The 13868-nt window shown below is 37.3% G+C and overlaps 1 protein-coding gene across 2 annotated transcripts in view; it reads right to left on the reverse strand.

Annotated features, from left to right (window-relative positions):
* DACH2 (dachshund family transcription factor 2) overlaps window positions 1–13868 on the reverse strand; it is a 306381-nt gene that overhangs the window by 60590 nt on the left and 231923 nt on the right. For both annotated transcript variants that reach the window (XM_086470121.1, XM_086470122.1), the window contains 2 exons: window positions 9203–9358; window positions 6423–6595 (listed from right to left, as the gene is read on the reverse strand). In XM_086470121.1, coding sequence (XP_086326247.1) covers window positions 6423–6595; window positions 9203–9358 — 329 coding nt within the window. The remainder of the gene's footprint in view (window positions 1–6422; window positions 6596–9202; window positions 9359–13868) is intronic.

Genomic DNA, 13868 nt, shown 5'->3' on the forward strand with positions numbered 1-13868 from the left:
GCTAATTCCATTACCTTGTGACTACTTCCTATCAACTCATTAATTGCCAGCTGCTCAGCCAAACAGAAAACCACAGCTAATCATGGTACTGGTAAACAGCCAAACAAAAGCTTCTTTCTTCACCATTTCTTAAATCAGCAGTCACTGTGAAAACTATGACAACCTTCACTCGTATATTAAGACATTATCTTTACATTTGACTTTGAATCTGAAAGTATAATATTGACTAAAATTGGAAAGGATCTTGCAGTGGAAACTTTCTACTTATACCCCTCCTATGAATTGTTTCAGCCAGTACTGCTACTGAATGAAAGGCAGGCACTCCCAGGACTAATGATGGTAATGCTGTATTTAATCTACTTTATAGCTATATTAGTTATTAAGTACAAATGCAAATTACTAAGCCACTACTAAAAAGATCTGAGCCAGAACTAAAACCTAGTATGTGCTTGGCCTAACAACACCGCCTTGCAAGCTTTGCAAAAAAGATGTGCTTCCTTCTTACAGTATTTTTTTCTACTTGCAAGTTTAAAATAGATATTCATTGCTTATTCCTTAACCTAGCAACTAGGTGTCTCGGTGTTAACAAGCAAGGCATCCTTGGCATTGGAGGGAGAGCGATATGCCTCCTTTCAAAGGAGGAGAGATGAGAAGGATATTTAATGCAATTTGTAAGGACCTGAACATCTCCTAACATAGTAGTCTCTCTGTATCAGTGAATAAACAGACACAAAACAGCATACTCACTTCTCCTTTGCTACAGATACAGCCACAAAAATCAGCCTTATAAGAAGCAAACTTATACTGTCTTACATGTCACTTCCCTAACATATTCTAGTACCTGTTTCAGCAATAAGCTGCCAGCAATGAACATATGCTATGAAACAAGACAGAACAAATTTAATAATGAGAAAAGTAACATAAATTTTATGGAAGTTTTATTTTATAAATATCATAACATCCTGAAAACAATTCAGAATGAATTGAATGCAGAGAGATATGAAATGAAATGTTATAAATTCTGTAACAAGAAATGTTTTTATACTGAAAAGAATTGTTTCAGAGTATTCAGAGATAGCCACATTTTTCTGGCTGTCAGGTAAATATTATGAATATGAGTTGTACAGCACACAGAAAATAGCACCTCTCAGCAATAATTACACAGCCCATCTGTATTCTCTTTAGGGAATTTAAAATCTTGTCATATACATCCTTTACAAATGCTTTAACAATCTCATAAAATCAGGAGAAGAGCTGAAAACAAAGAAAAGGAGACCCAAAAATCTCTACTGCATGTCTAGATCACACTGGACAAATAATGCTTTGTTTTGTTTATCAGTAGACCAAAATATTCAGACAGAAATTGTGTAGAGTTGAAGTGAAGTACAAGATGTCAGTTTCCTTATCAAACCAAAACATTTCATTTCATCTAAAATGTCCTTTTGGGGGAGGGGGAATGAAGCGGAAGTGGGTGGGCTTTGGTTTGTTTCTAAAGTACATTGGGGTGAAATTTTGGAAAAAACCAAACCAAAACAATTTCAAATACAAAAATAAAAATGCTTTATTTTGAGGGTTGGTTGTTTTTTTTTTTGAAACAAAACATTTCTATTACATTTTAACTTATTTTCTCTGGGTTTTCCAGATGCACTAAAAAAATATGCCATTTCTTCCTAATTGGTACCTGGATAAGAGCAGAAAGAATAAAAGGAAAATGAGTAAGAGAAAAGTAAGAATATAGCGAGCATGAGGGAATGACAACAGAAGAAAAATGGACAGGAGGAAACCAATTTGCAGAAATACTCCTACTCAGAAGCAGCACATCTCTTAGTGGCTCAGAAGAGGTTGTTAGAGAGCCAGAAAGAAAGGGAGAGAGAACGATGAGAAAGAGGAGAGATGGAGGAGGAAGGGCGAGACATAAGCAAGAGGAGCAAGTAAAGTGCAGAATATGTGGGGTGAATAGAATAAGTAAGGAAAAATCAGGAGAAAAGGGTAAAAGAGCCTATCAAATCTCTGGGACAAAATTTTGCCTCATTGTTCCCAGTACTCTGATATCTAACACAAAAGGGAGCAGCTTAAGGCCCCTGGTTTTGGTTCCCACAATATCAAGCCCACCCTAACCACAGTATCTCCCAACAACCTGTTGCGAAGGACATGTGGGAAAGTGGCCTTTCAGTGAATGCACAAAGACTTGCATAGTCACAGCACCAAAAACCTGGTTCTTGCCAGCCCTCCTTATAGTTTCCTAACCCCAAACCTCACCCTGGCCCCCTCCTTGCCTTTTGGCTGAAGTTGTGTAAACTACTATGGTTTTTAGTCATATACGCTCCTTCTGGCTTAATCAGTATAAATTGAGACTTTAGGCTTGATGACAGACACTACTGTAACACTCCTGATGCCTTTATGGTACATAGCTTGAGGATCCACAGTATGAGGCCTCATTCCACTATGGACAGAGTTGTTATATGGGCATGGTCTGATTCTGAGGATCAAAAGTACTGTCAGTGAACAGAAGAGGTATTCCCATTTTTGCTGTGACACCTCTTTGTGTATTTACAGTCCATGTTATGTGCTATGAGGTCTCAACACCTTTGGACCCAATTTAATTTAAACGATTTCTTAAGCTTTAAGTGTCTATTCATCTTGTGTTCTCAACATATATCTTAACAGCTCCTTTACGATAAACTGTATAACATGTTGTGAATGCACATTAATAGTCACATTCATTTGTTACATAATTAGTCATATTCATTATAGGTCACAGAATCATAGAACAGTTTCGGTTGGAAGAGACCTTCAAGATCATCCAGTTCAACCTCTGTCCTAGCTCTATCAACACCACTAAACCACAGCCCTAAGTACAACATCTACCTGTGTCTTAAACACCTCCAGGGATGGTGACTCCACCACCTCCCTGGGCAGCCTGTTCCAATGTCTGACAACCCCCTCAGTAAAGAAATTCTTCCTAATATCCAGCCCTGGTGCAGCTTAAGGCCATTTCCCCTTGTTCTGTTGCTTGGTACTAGGGAGAAGAGACCGACCCCCGCCTCGCTACAACTCCCTTTCAGGTAGCCGTAGAGAGCGATAAGGTCTCCCTCCCCCCAGCCTTTTCTTCTCCAGGCTAAACATCCTCAGATCCTTCAGCCATTCCTCATATAAGACATGCATAGGTCCACTGTAAAACAAATAATCTTAACGTTATGTAGTTATTGCTCTCTGGAGTTGAGCTGATCTACAATCTTCGGTAAAAATACTTCCTCTTTTGTATAAAGGGCCCATCCAAACTTTGCTTCTGAAGACATGAAAATATTGTCACTGAGTAGATTTTTTCTGAGTTTCAGGAACAAAATTATTGGCTGACAGTAAACTACTATGTTTATTCACTACTGTTGCTAGCCAAAACCATCACCCAAGTGTACTTCAGCTAAGTTCCACCCCAGAGTGGTCCTGAAGACCATGCTGGCAAAGCATTTTACACCTAGGCCAGTAAGTGAATTTGCAGAGTTCATCCATCTGAAGAACAGCTCTGGAAAAAAAGAACAGGAAAGTAGAGGCAAGAGGGTGAAGAGAAGTCGGTGTTGCTGTCAAATTCTGTTTTTGCCATATGAGACGCTCAACTATACATACTCTTCGGAACCATTTGAGCCAAGTTTCAAAGCTTTTTCAGATGCATCGTAAATCCCTGAAAGACTGGATTTATTACAGAGGCACTGTCAGAACCGTAGCTACAGCACTGCTAGCGGGTGCTGCTATAATCACATCAGATCATATTATAGACGGCTAAGAAGGTTTTGTGAGCCTGGCCATTGTGCCTGCCTAATTTATAGAGCTCCTGTCAGGAAGAAATCAAGTTTCATAGTTATGACATTTCTTTCTGGAGCACTAAATGTTAACTTTGCTGATCATGCATATCTTGGTAGAACAGCTTATTTCTAAATGGCAAATGTGATATAAAAAGCATAATGACTTCATTCAAAACTTTTATAAAGCAGCTGATTCTCACACCTATAGAAAACAGGCCAAGTGGTATTTTAGTCATCAGAGTATGGAAATAGATACACACTCAATATATTCGATTCATTTCTCCCATTTTAAGTAACAACATGATGTTGGAATTGGAGGCTATCTAAAATAGTAATTTCTTGTACTTATTAAATGCACTTATATAATGTCATATAATAAAAGTAATACTGCTGAGAGATAACAACAGCAGCAATGCTTTTCTTTTACATGTTCCATTTTGTACAAGGATTTAATCTTAATTAGTCGTCATTCAGAGCTACATGATTGTACATAAGGGAAGAAAAGGACAAAAGGAGCCTCACACTCTCTGTAATAAAATTCATCTATAGTTTCAGCACTCAGAACAAACGAGACAAAGATACAGCATTATTTGACAGGTGAAGGTAACACAGCAATGGATGCACCCTTTAACTCTGCCACAGTAGCTGCTGGTGTATTTTCCTCTACATCATGTAGAGGAAATAATTCCCACTAGAGTGCTGGTGAGACCTACTGGTGCTGTGGAGACACTGTGTATCCTCTAGTGCAGGTGTTGGGGAAAAAATAGCTGTAAATGAGTAACTAGTGTCAGCAAGGCCCTGCTAAAGAGCATCCTTAAACCCACCTCCTTGCAAAAATTCTAGTTTATATTACAAAGAACCACAATTGTTTACAAATACATATTTATTCTTCATTTTGACATACTGATAGCATTTAAAATATAATCAAAGCTTATGCAGCTCACTTGCTGCTACAAATATTCCAACGCATATTTAAGTTATCGTTTTCTCAAGAGGTCTCTGAACAATCAAAGAAAAGGTTACTGAGTGAAACAAATGGAACCTCAAATAATTTCTAACAATTCAGTGACTTGCATTAACTAATGGACAGCTGAATATCAGAGATATCATGTTTCCCCCACCCAGTCAACAACTGTGCACATACACTGATGATAAGAAAAAGTTTTTATAGATCTTAATCCTAAATAGTCTCTAACTGGTGAACATCCCCTCCTGAATTTTACCAGCCTCCCAGAATCTAAGAAAACAAAATATAAACAAAATCAAAGTATTAAGAACAACACTTGCCCTAATTTGGAAGTCGACTCTCAGTAAAGAAGAAAAACAACCTGAGGCAATTCTGGAGATACTCAGGGCCAGGAAGAAGATCAGAAGAAAAACAAAGACCTCCAGAACCTCAGCAACAGAGACATATAATATTTTATGCTACTGCAATATGACAAAAGAGATTTGCTTTCTTCCTTGAAAAATAAACATGTGGTTGAGCACTACTAGTTTCTTTCCCTGCTTGATGGAGAAACAAAATTTCCTGCAGTGGCAAGCTGTGACAACAGAAAGTACAACACAATCCTAACTGATTTATTCTCACAATTGGCCTGTGATATTGGCAACAGTAGCTTTCTCAATGATAAAATAAGGGTATTTTATAATTCAGATGTTTTACAATAAGTTCAGCAATTCAGTGAAAGTTATTAGAATAAAGCAACTCAGAACTTTAGGATCCCAGAATGATGGGGATACATGAGTGTAAATGAACACAAATATCAAAATAAAAACCATGTACTTTCCAGAACAGATAACTCTAAAGGTTCATATATTTAAATCAAAGAAAATGGACTAAAATAAAAACCTTTCAAAGCTGAAAAAAATTTAATTTGGTCAACAAGGAACATGCACATGCATGCAAATACACAAAAAAGTTAGACTAATAAACCCCTTCATTTTTGCTCAATAAAAAGAGGACACACCATGTCCCAGAGAATCCCACAGCACCAATCCTGCACTGATCCTGTATTCTTCCACTTTGAAAACTTCTTGTCTCAACATATTTTTTAGTGTGTGGCAGGACTTCAGCTCTCAACAGAGGCCTGAAATTTTCTTATCAACCTGCCTGGAAGAGACTAGAAGCCTTTCAAAAGCATAAACATGTTTTATCCAGTCAGAAGGAAATTTAGATGTGGCTACCAGAGACTATATTCACTAAGCATGTCTGATGATTTTCTCTGCTATTAACCTCTTCTAGAATTGTACCACATAGAGTTCCTCTAATGTTCTATACCATTTTCTTTTAAGTGTAACATTAAGTTTGATTTTAAACAACATTTCAGGATAGCTTTTAAGCTTTAACAGATGCAGCACTGCTTATCCCCCTATCCTCTAGTGAGTGTTAGTATCTGGTTTTAATTACATTACAGATTTGTAGATAGAGCAGAGCATCTTAACTTCTTGACTGTACTCACGGGTATTTCCTCAGGCTGAAGTACTGTCGGGAACAGCAGATTAGGTGTGCGTTAGGCAGTACAAGCTCACCGCCTCTTAGTTATCTTCCTTAAGAAAGCCACTGTAAATGTTTTCTTTAGCCACAAAAAGCTATTTTTTCTAAGTCTCATAGATGACTCTTACCTTTATAACAGAGGCCCCTGCCCTGGAAAGAGGACTGTGCATTTGGGCTGCTGCAGCCATGTTAGCTATCGTATTGAGGTGGTTCATCTGATTCATTGCCATTGCAACCGAAGCAGGAGGTAGGCTGACGGGAAGCAGAGGGTGGGGCATCATCATAAACGGCAGGTCTATCCCTAAAAGAGAGCATGGGCAGGTTATATGAGGCAGTCCCTCATTTTATAACTCAACACCTTTAGTTTTAAAGTCTGTATTCTACTGGAACATTAACTAGTCAAACTCAGTATTATTATGTGTTAATCAATAATTTTGGCTGACAGTATACTCCTACCAAGTCTTCTTACTATTATTAGTTCACATACACAGGCATCTGAGACTAGATTTTGATATTAGGACTATTTGAATACAAGAAGCTGTGGGTTGGACCATAGACACTACTGAACTACGGTAAAGAAGGTGCGTGAACTGGAACATGTAATGAGAAGTTAAAATTGTTGCCAGAGGTGTTAATTTCCCGACAGTCACATTAAATCATCTTCTGCTATGGATATAAAGCAATTTCAGAAGGTATGAAATTCATTTGGTCCAACTTGCGATCTTGACATTGTCAAAAAGGTGATACTACTGCTAGCAGGAATTAGATTCTTGTGGTTTGTGAGTATCCATTTCAGCATGTGTTTTAATTGTACTTAGAAATGACTACAATGGAAAGCAAGACCCAGACACCAATTCACTTAAAAAATTGTTTCAGGTTATTTTGCATTTAAGAATTCTTTAGAGAGACCACTTGAAGATAGCTATCTTTGGGCATCCAAAATTATTTTTTCAGAAAAAACAGTGCTCATTCTGATAAATAAAATGTCTTATCATCTTTCTAAACAAAATTTAGATTAGAAATTCTTGTTAAAAAAATCTGGTACAAGTAGTAAACATAATTATATAGCTAGTCATAACCATATGCTATTCACATTAATTATTTCTAAAAGTTTTTTAACTTTTGGCTCTATCTTACCTGTTTTAAATGAGAAGACCAGTCATCATTTTGGTGTATGACAGAACCCACGACAAAATATCATTGACTGATACAGCTTATGTTATTGCAATACAATTTGACTATAGGAATATAAAGAACACGACTGCACCCACCAGGAAAGGGAGAATTGTAAATACTCTGAACTCCTACACTATTTCTGTTTAGCTTGAGTATATCATGATCAACAACTGTGATGTCTTATGATTCATTATATATTTCATATAATGATCCACGCCAATATTAATTATGATAGGTAATGAGCAAAGCCCACATAGATCTCCCTTCACTTTTAACCATACTGACAATCCCCTTCAGTGCTTACAACCATAAGCCTTTGTTCCCCTGCATATCTCCCTTAACAGCCCAATAATCTTTCCTCATACTCTATAGTTCCAAAACTCCCAGACACCATCTGGCCACATTGAGTTGTATGTCTACTTAAAGTCCAATTGACATGCAAACTAAATGCAAACTACAAACAGAATTTAACAGCACATCACCAGTTTTAAGACACAATCCGTCAAACATTTCAGAGGACTATGAAGAAAATATATCCTACACTTGCAAATCATTGGACATAATGTCTAACATTCAATAAACCCTTTAATAGCCTATAGACATTTGCCTACTACAAAATCTACTGGAAAATATCTTCAAAGTTTCCTTTAACAGCAAAGAACACAATATCTCTGTATGTAAAATACATACAGGTACTGAATTATGCAAGAATATAAAGCAAAAGGATAAACTACAGTGAATTTGAGTCCTATGATCTGGTGATTCTTAACTACTGACACTTAACCCCAAATGCTCAGGTCCATACCTTCCAATGAACAAAGCAGACCCATATGGTAGGAGTCATTTCAATAGCTTTGATTTGTTAAAGTCTGGGGCCCTACATGGGTAGCAAGGAACTGTCCACCCCTAAAATGGCGTAAGGAGCCAGAAATGTCATTCATCCATTAAAACTTAACACCAAAAATCAGCTTTCAAAACTTTGAGGATGAAGAGCTTAAACAAATAACAAGAATTCAGCTATAACTTTTCATTCTTCATTCATCATCATCTATTAGAATTCACTTTACTCCTCACTGATTTTTAAAATATTAATCCTGAACATCTCTCTTGGAATAATTTCACTCCCCTTCCTTCCTTCTCTGGGTGCCAACGAGAGGGGGAACTGCTAGCTTCCCACCCGCTCCCTTCCTAAGTGAAGGAAAAGAGATGGGTTTGAAGTGATCTTTAAGTTCCAATTCCAAACTATCTGTGCCACTTTATTCCCGTTGCTTTTGATAGCTGGGTTCAATGGATGACCTTGTCTGCACCTGGTAGGTACAGGGCAAAACAAGGCAGAGGAATTCTTCTGCTTGCTTTTAACTAGACATTTTGCTTTTATTCCTGGCTCTCATATTTTTATTTGATGGTCAGCGTTTTCACCTGGAAGAGAATTTTCTCACGTAGCTACTTTATGGTTATTTTTCTTTCAGTCCAGGCCACAGAAATGCCAATTAGGGACTGACATTCCCTAACCCAGCTGTGGGTGACTATTCAAAGAGGACAGATGTATCCCAGTGGATGGCTTGGACATGACGCCCAAGTGCAGCAGACAGTGGGAGGACCGACCCTCCTGTCACTCATATGTCTCCCATCCATTTCCCCCACCTCCAGGAGGCTGGGAAGGAATGCAAGCCCAGCCTCCAAGAAAAACTCTATGTACTTTCTTTTTTTTCTGTAAGAGCACAGAACATACTGTTGGTGAGCAGGTGATTCTGCTGGAGAGGGCTGAGTGGGTGTGCACTTCCAAGGCTTGACTGCCCTGACAGGGTGGGATGACCAATGCTGTGCTGTGATCCCGTTGTAATGGGAGACTGAAGCTTGTCTTTATCCCAGGAGGATTCACTCCCACCTGCAAAACAGGTACAGACAAACCATAAATGGCATGTACTTTGCTTTAAATGACATTTTGCTTGGTTAGCAACAAGCTAATACTCTACCGTAGCTAAGCTCCTGGCACAAACACAGCACCCGAAACCTACACCTGATTTTTTAAAATAAATTACTAAATATGCATCAGGCAAAAACCATGATTAGAAACTTTGAGCATCACTACCTTAGTAACACTAGTTTCTGGAAACAGGAAAAGCTAAATGTTTAAGGATAAAATCATCCAAGTAAACATGAGTCATAATTAGGTAAATAAGGCAGAAAGGGAACATTGGAAACACAGAACCACAGTCCCCTGCTATCACAGGGAATCAGGCCATCCAGTCCCTGCCAGAGACCAATCAGTGTCTATCCTCAGGCTCATCAAGTCTCTCAGTGCTGTTAATCTTACTGGAGAGTCACTCCGCTATTCAATCCCTCCAATGCTCACTAGCATTCTAGCTTGAATTCATCCCTGAGCAGGTTACAATTTATCCTGCTGCTATGTTATCTTTAAGCACTAATAGCTTTCCCTCCACTGCTGGGTTTGATCCTGGGGATGCCCTAAGTGAAACACTTCACATTGCTAAGTTAAACAAGCCAGGCATTAGGTTGGGCTTGGAAATCATCAGTATTCAGGAATCTAAATTTAAAGAGTCCAGATATCTATTATGCACAGTAATTACTGTTAACAACAAAACCACAGCATAGCAAACTAAGCACTCATGTTTGCTCCAGAATATCTGTTCGGTCTTCTGAAGAGAGGGTGCTCTGCAGCAATTTCACAGATTGTAGTTTTCTTCAGCATTACACTTACGCACTTGAATAACAAGTTCCTTTTAAACAGCAGTTGAGTAGACCATGTTAGTGAATTCTGAAATATATCTGGTCCACAAAACAAACCATCTTAAAAAAGTTGGATTGAACATTTGTAGAGTAAAAAAGGATTTTAAGTACACTCCCTTCTTAGGTACACCCTGCATTTTCAATTAGATTATAGATTGTTAAGAAAATGTGCGACTGCCGTCTTGACTTTGTTTTGTAATTTATGAACAAGAATTTCAATTAGAATAAGTAAATAGATTACTGTGATGCAGCAGATAGAGGCAGCAAGCAAAAAAAATTTTAATTGAATATGAAAGTAACAGAAAAATTCCATTCTTAATGACAACATTTAGCTAATAAACATGATTAATATGGCTAAATGAAAAAGTTTGAAAGATCAATGATTGAAAAAAAAAAAAGGAAATCACTCCACCATTTTAGCACTATTTTACCTTCCTATAAAAGATCTGTAATTTGTAAAACTATGAGTAATACATTGACAAAGAAAGATACACTAAATTACGCCATGTGATATAATATAACATGGCATAGTGCAGTAATTAGAAGAACTACTACTACAGTTAAGGCTCCATCAGCATCTTTGTTACTTAATATACTGTATATCAGCTCTTGCAAATAACATTTGACTGATACTTTTGACTGAAGTTGTTCATTTCAACCATTGTGAAACAGAGAAGGTATTATTTGGTGAAGTATTTCTCAAGTTAAATGCGTAATTTAAAAAAAAAAAGTTTTTATGAGGAAGTGCTTAGCATTTGATTTTACCAAATGAGTTTTATTTTTCTCCATATGCTTTTTCAGTAAATTTAATATCTACAGCTTCTTCTTCAGCAAAAAACACATATGACATGTACCTTAGCATGACTTCTTTGCTTAGAAATAGATTTTGTACATGTAACTTCATGTATCAGGGCAGTGGCCCCGAAAACTGTGCACAAGACAGTTTGTCAGAGATTTCTGAATGAATAGAAAAAACTGACTCTTCATCTAAAAGTCTCCCTCACTCCGTTTGTTTTTTCTCCATTACTTCCAGCCCCAGGCACAGATGGTCTAAACTCTTCGCTCATTTACTTATTTCTGGAAGTTTCTCTTGTCTTTCCAAAGCCTCATACATCTACCCACCATACTTCTGTAGCCTGAAGCTGTAGTATCACAGTGCCCTACCAGCCTTCTGTGCCCAGCTTTACAACTGTTGCACATTCCATAGGAAAGTACAATTATCCCTATTTTACAGATGGAGAATTGTACTGCGCAGAAAAGCGACTTGCTTAAGGAAAGACGGGAAACCTGCAATGGAACAGGAAATAATTTAAATTATGTTTTACAGTCCAAATCATTGGACCGGTTTTCTTTACAGATGGGGACAATAATAACTTTTTTCCCTGCAAATTCCACTTGTAAATCTGCTCCAGTGTTCAGTGCCAGCAACACAAGAATAAATTGCAATACACTTATCTCTTCAGATCAGTCCTGTATTCTTATGTTCCCTATCACTTCTCCTTAGAGAAAGAAAAAAAAAAAATACTGCTGAGTGTATGATGTATAATAAAAGTGTATGTTAAATGAAATGTATCCTGTAGTCTGCAGTATACCACATAGATAACAGCTTCATCACCTAATCTGGACTGCATATACTAAGTAGTAGCAAGTCTCTTAAAAAGAAATTAATAATTAGAATTTCTTCTTACCCAGAACTGTTCAATTGTGACTTTTTTTATAAGGGCAGTATGATGATTATCTCCAACTTACAAGTGGGAAAAGTTGAAGTGCAGAATTACGAAGCAAGTTCCTCCATGTTACCTGGTAGACTAATGGCAAAACTGGAAAAGAAGTCAGGTCTCACAGGTCCTACTCCTGTGCTCTATGCCACAGACACTTTCAATTCATTCTACCCACAGTCCCTTTGCACAGCTAAAACCCAATAGTTTTAAAAGAAAACTTGCCTCCTTCCCTGCAGTATCTATTCCCATACAATAAGAAAAATTTACATATGAATTAGTAGTAACCCAGAACTAGATTCACATTATAAACCAAATATGCAAAATACAAACCTGCTGTAATACACTCAGTCCTTCTACTATCATGCAACTGTAAAAAATAGTATTCATTTCTGAGCATACATTGTTCTTATTTAGTAACACAGTTGTCAGCATGTTGTATCAGCAAGTACATTTTTGACATATACATATCAATGCATATTTTCAAATTCTCTGTTACCATAACAATTAGAAGTGAATACATCTATAAAAAGTAAATCCTCCCTTACACTTCAACTTAGGTTTGGCCACAATTGTTCAGGAGATTTCTGTTCACTGTCCTAACAGGTGCCACCAAGGTGGCAAAGATGTTATGTTTTGATTCTAAATCCTGTCTTTGGTCTGATGAACTTACAGGTGAAACTAAAAATTAAGCTCTATGATATAAATCATGCAACACACCACAAAAACAAATCTATGCAAGTCAACATTTTTTTCTCTCATTATATTCAAAACATTTAGTCTTTGAAAAAAATTCTATTAGGAAAAAATAATTTCTTTGTTCACACTAAGCTAGTGAAGGCTCTCGCTCTTTTCAATATAGAAGATAAGGAGTCTAAACTTAAACAATGATCCATAGTACTGTACATAGGGAGATGGACTTGAAGTAATTTCTTTTAGATATATATGAAACAAAAGGGGAAAAAATATATGAAAAAAGAAAGTAAACACACAACACTATGCAAAATGGGACAACAGAAAACCACAATGGACTTGCTTTACCTCTTGTATATGAAGAGAAATACAGCTTTTTATGTATTTTAAATGAAAAAGAATATTTTAAAACACTAATTTGATTCATAATTGTCATAGGAATAGTATTAGAGCACTCAGAAGTCTGTTGATTTGTCAAAATGCCAATACCTCATTCATACACTTTGCAAAAAGCTTTACGTTTAACACTATTACCCACTACCCATATGACCTTCTCTCCAACAGATACAACTAAAGGACAAAAAGGTAATTTTTCCTTGTTTGCATTCTAGTCGATCTTGTCCCAGAACAGATTGTACTCAGCATTAAAAAAGGGCAAGAGAGACAACAACTTCCATCTTCCAGAGCTCCTGACGCTTGTCAGAAGCGGTTTCCTTAACACAGCCCTACTAAAGCGGGAAGGAAAGGGAGAGTTGTTAGCTGGCCAGCCATCCTAAAAGACTGTGGAATGCACTGGCTGCCCAGCAGAAGCCTCTAAAAAAAGGTCTGACCTGCTTCAAACATCCAGTTCAGGCCACACAGCAAATGTGTCGTGTACAGTTCTGCTTTCACAGTTGCAGCTACATGCACAATATGGATGAAGAGAAGGCCTGATTGTCTGCATTATACCCAGTCGCCCTCACAGAAACATTGTGCATGTTTCAAAGGGCACAGTTAAAGACAAACACTACAGGGATTTGGTAAGAGAAAGGGTTATTTACAATATACTTAATAAGTAAAGTCTGGTATTTACCAGTCTTAACACATTATCTGAGAGAACTTGTTTAGCAGTGCACGTATCACACTTAAGTTCAACAAAGCAAAAGCAAAACTAATGTAACAAACCCCAGTCCATTCACTTCTAAATTACAATATGCTGAAAGGTAAGTGTTCCCTTAATGCCATTTAACAGCCCAG

This window comes from Leptosomus discolor, chromosome 9 (assembly GCF_034619465.1).
Source record: "Leptosomus discolor isolate bLepDis1 chromosome 9, bLepDis1.hap2, whole genome shotgun sequence".
In the NCBI taxonomy this organism is placed as follows: Eukaryota; Metazoa; Chordata; class Aves; order Leptosomiformes; family Leptosomidae; genus Leptosomus; species Leptosomus discolor.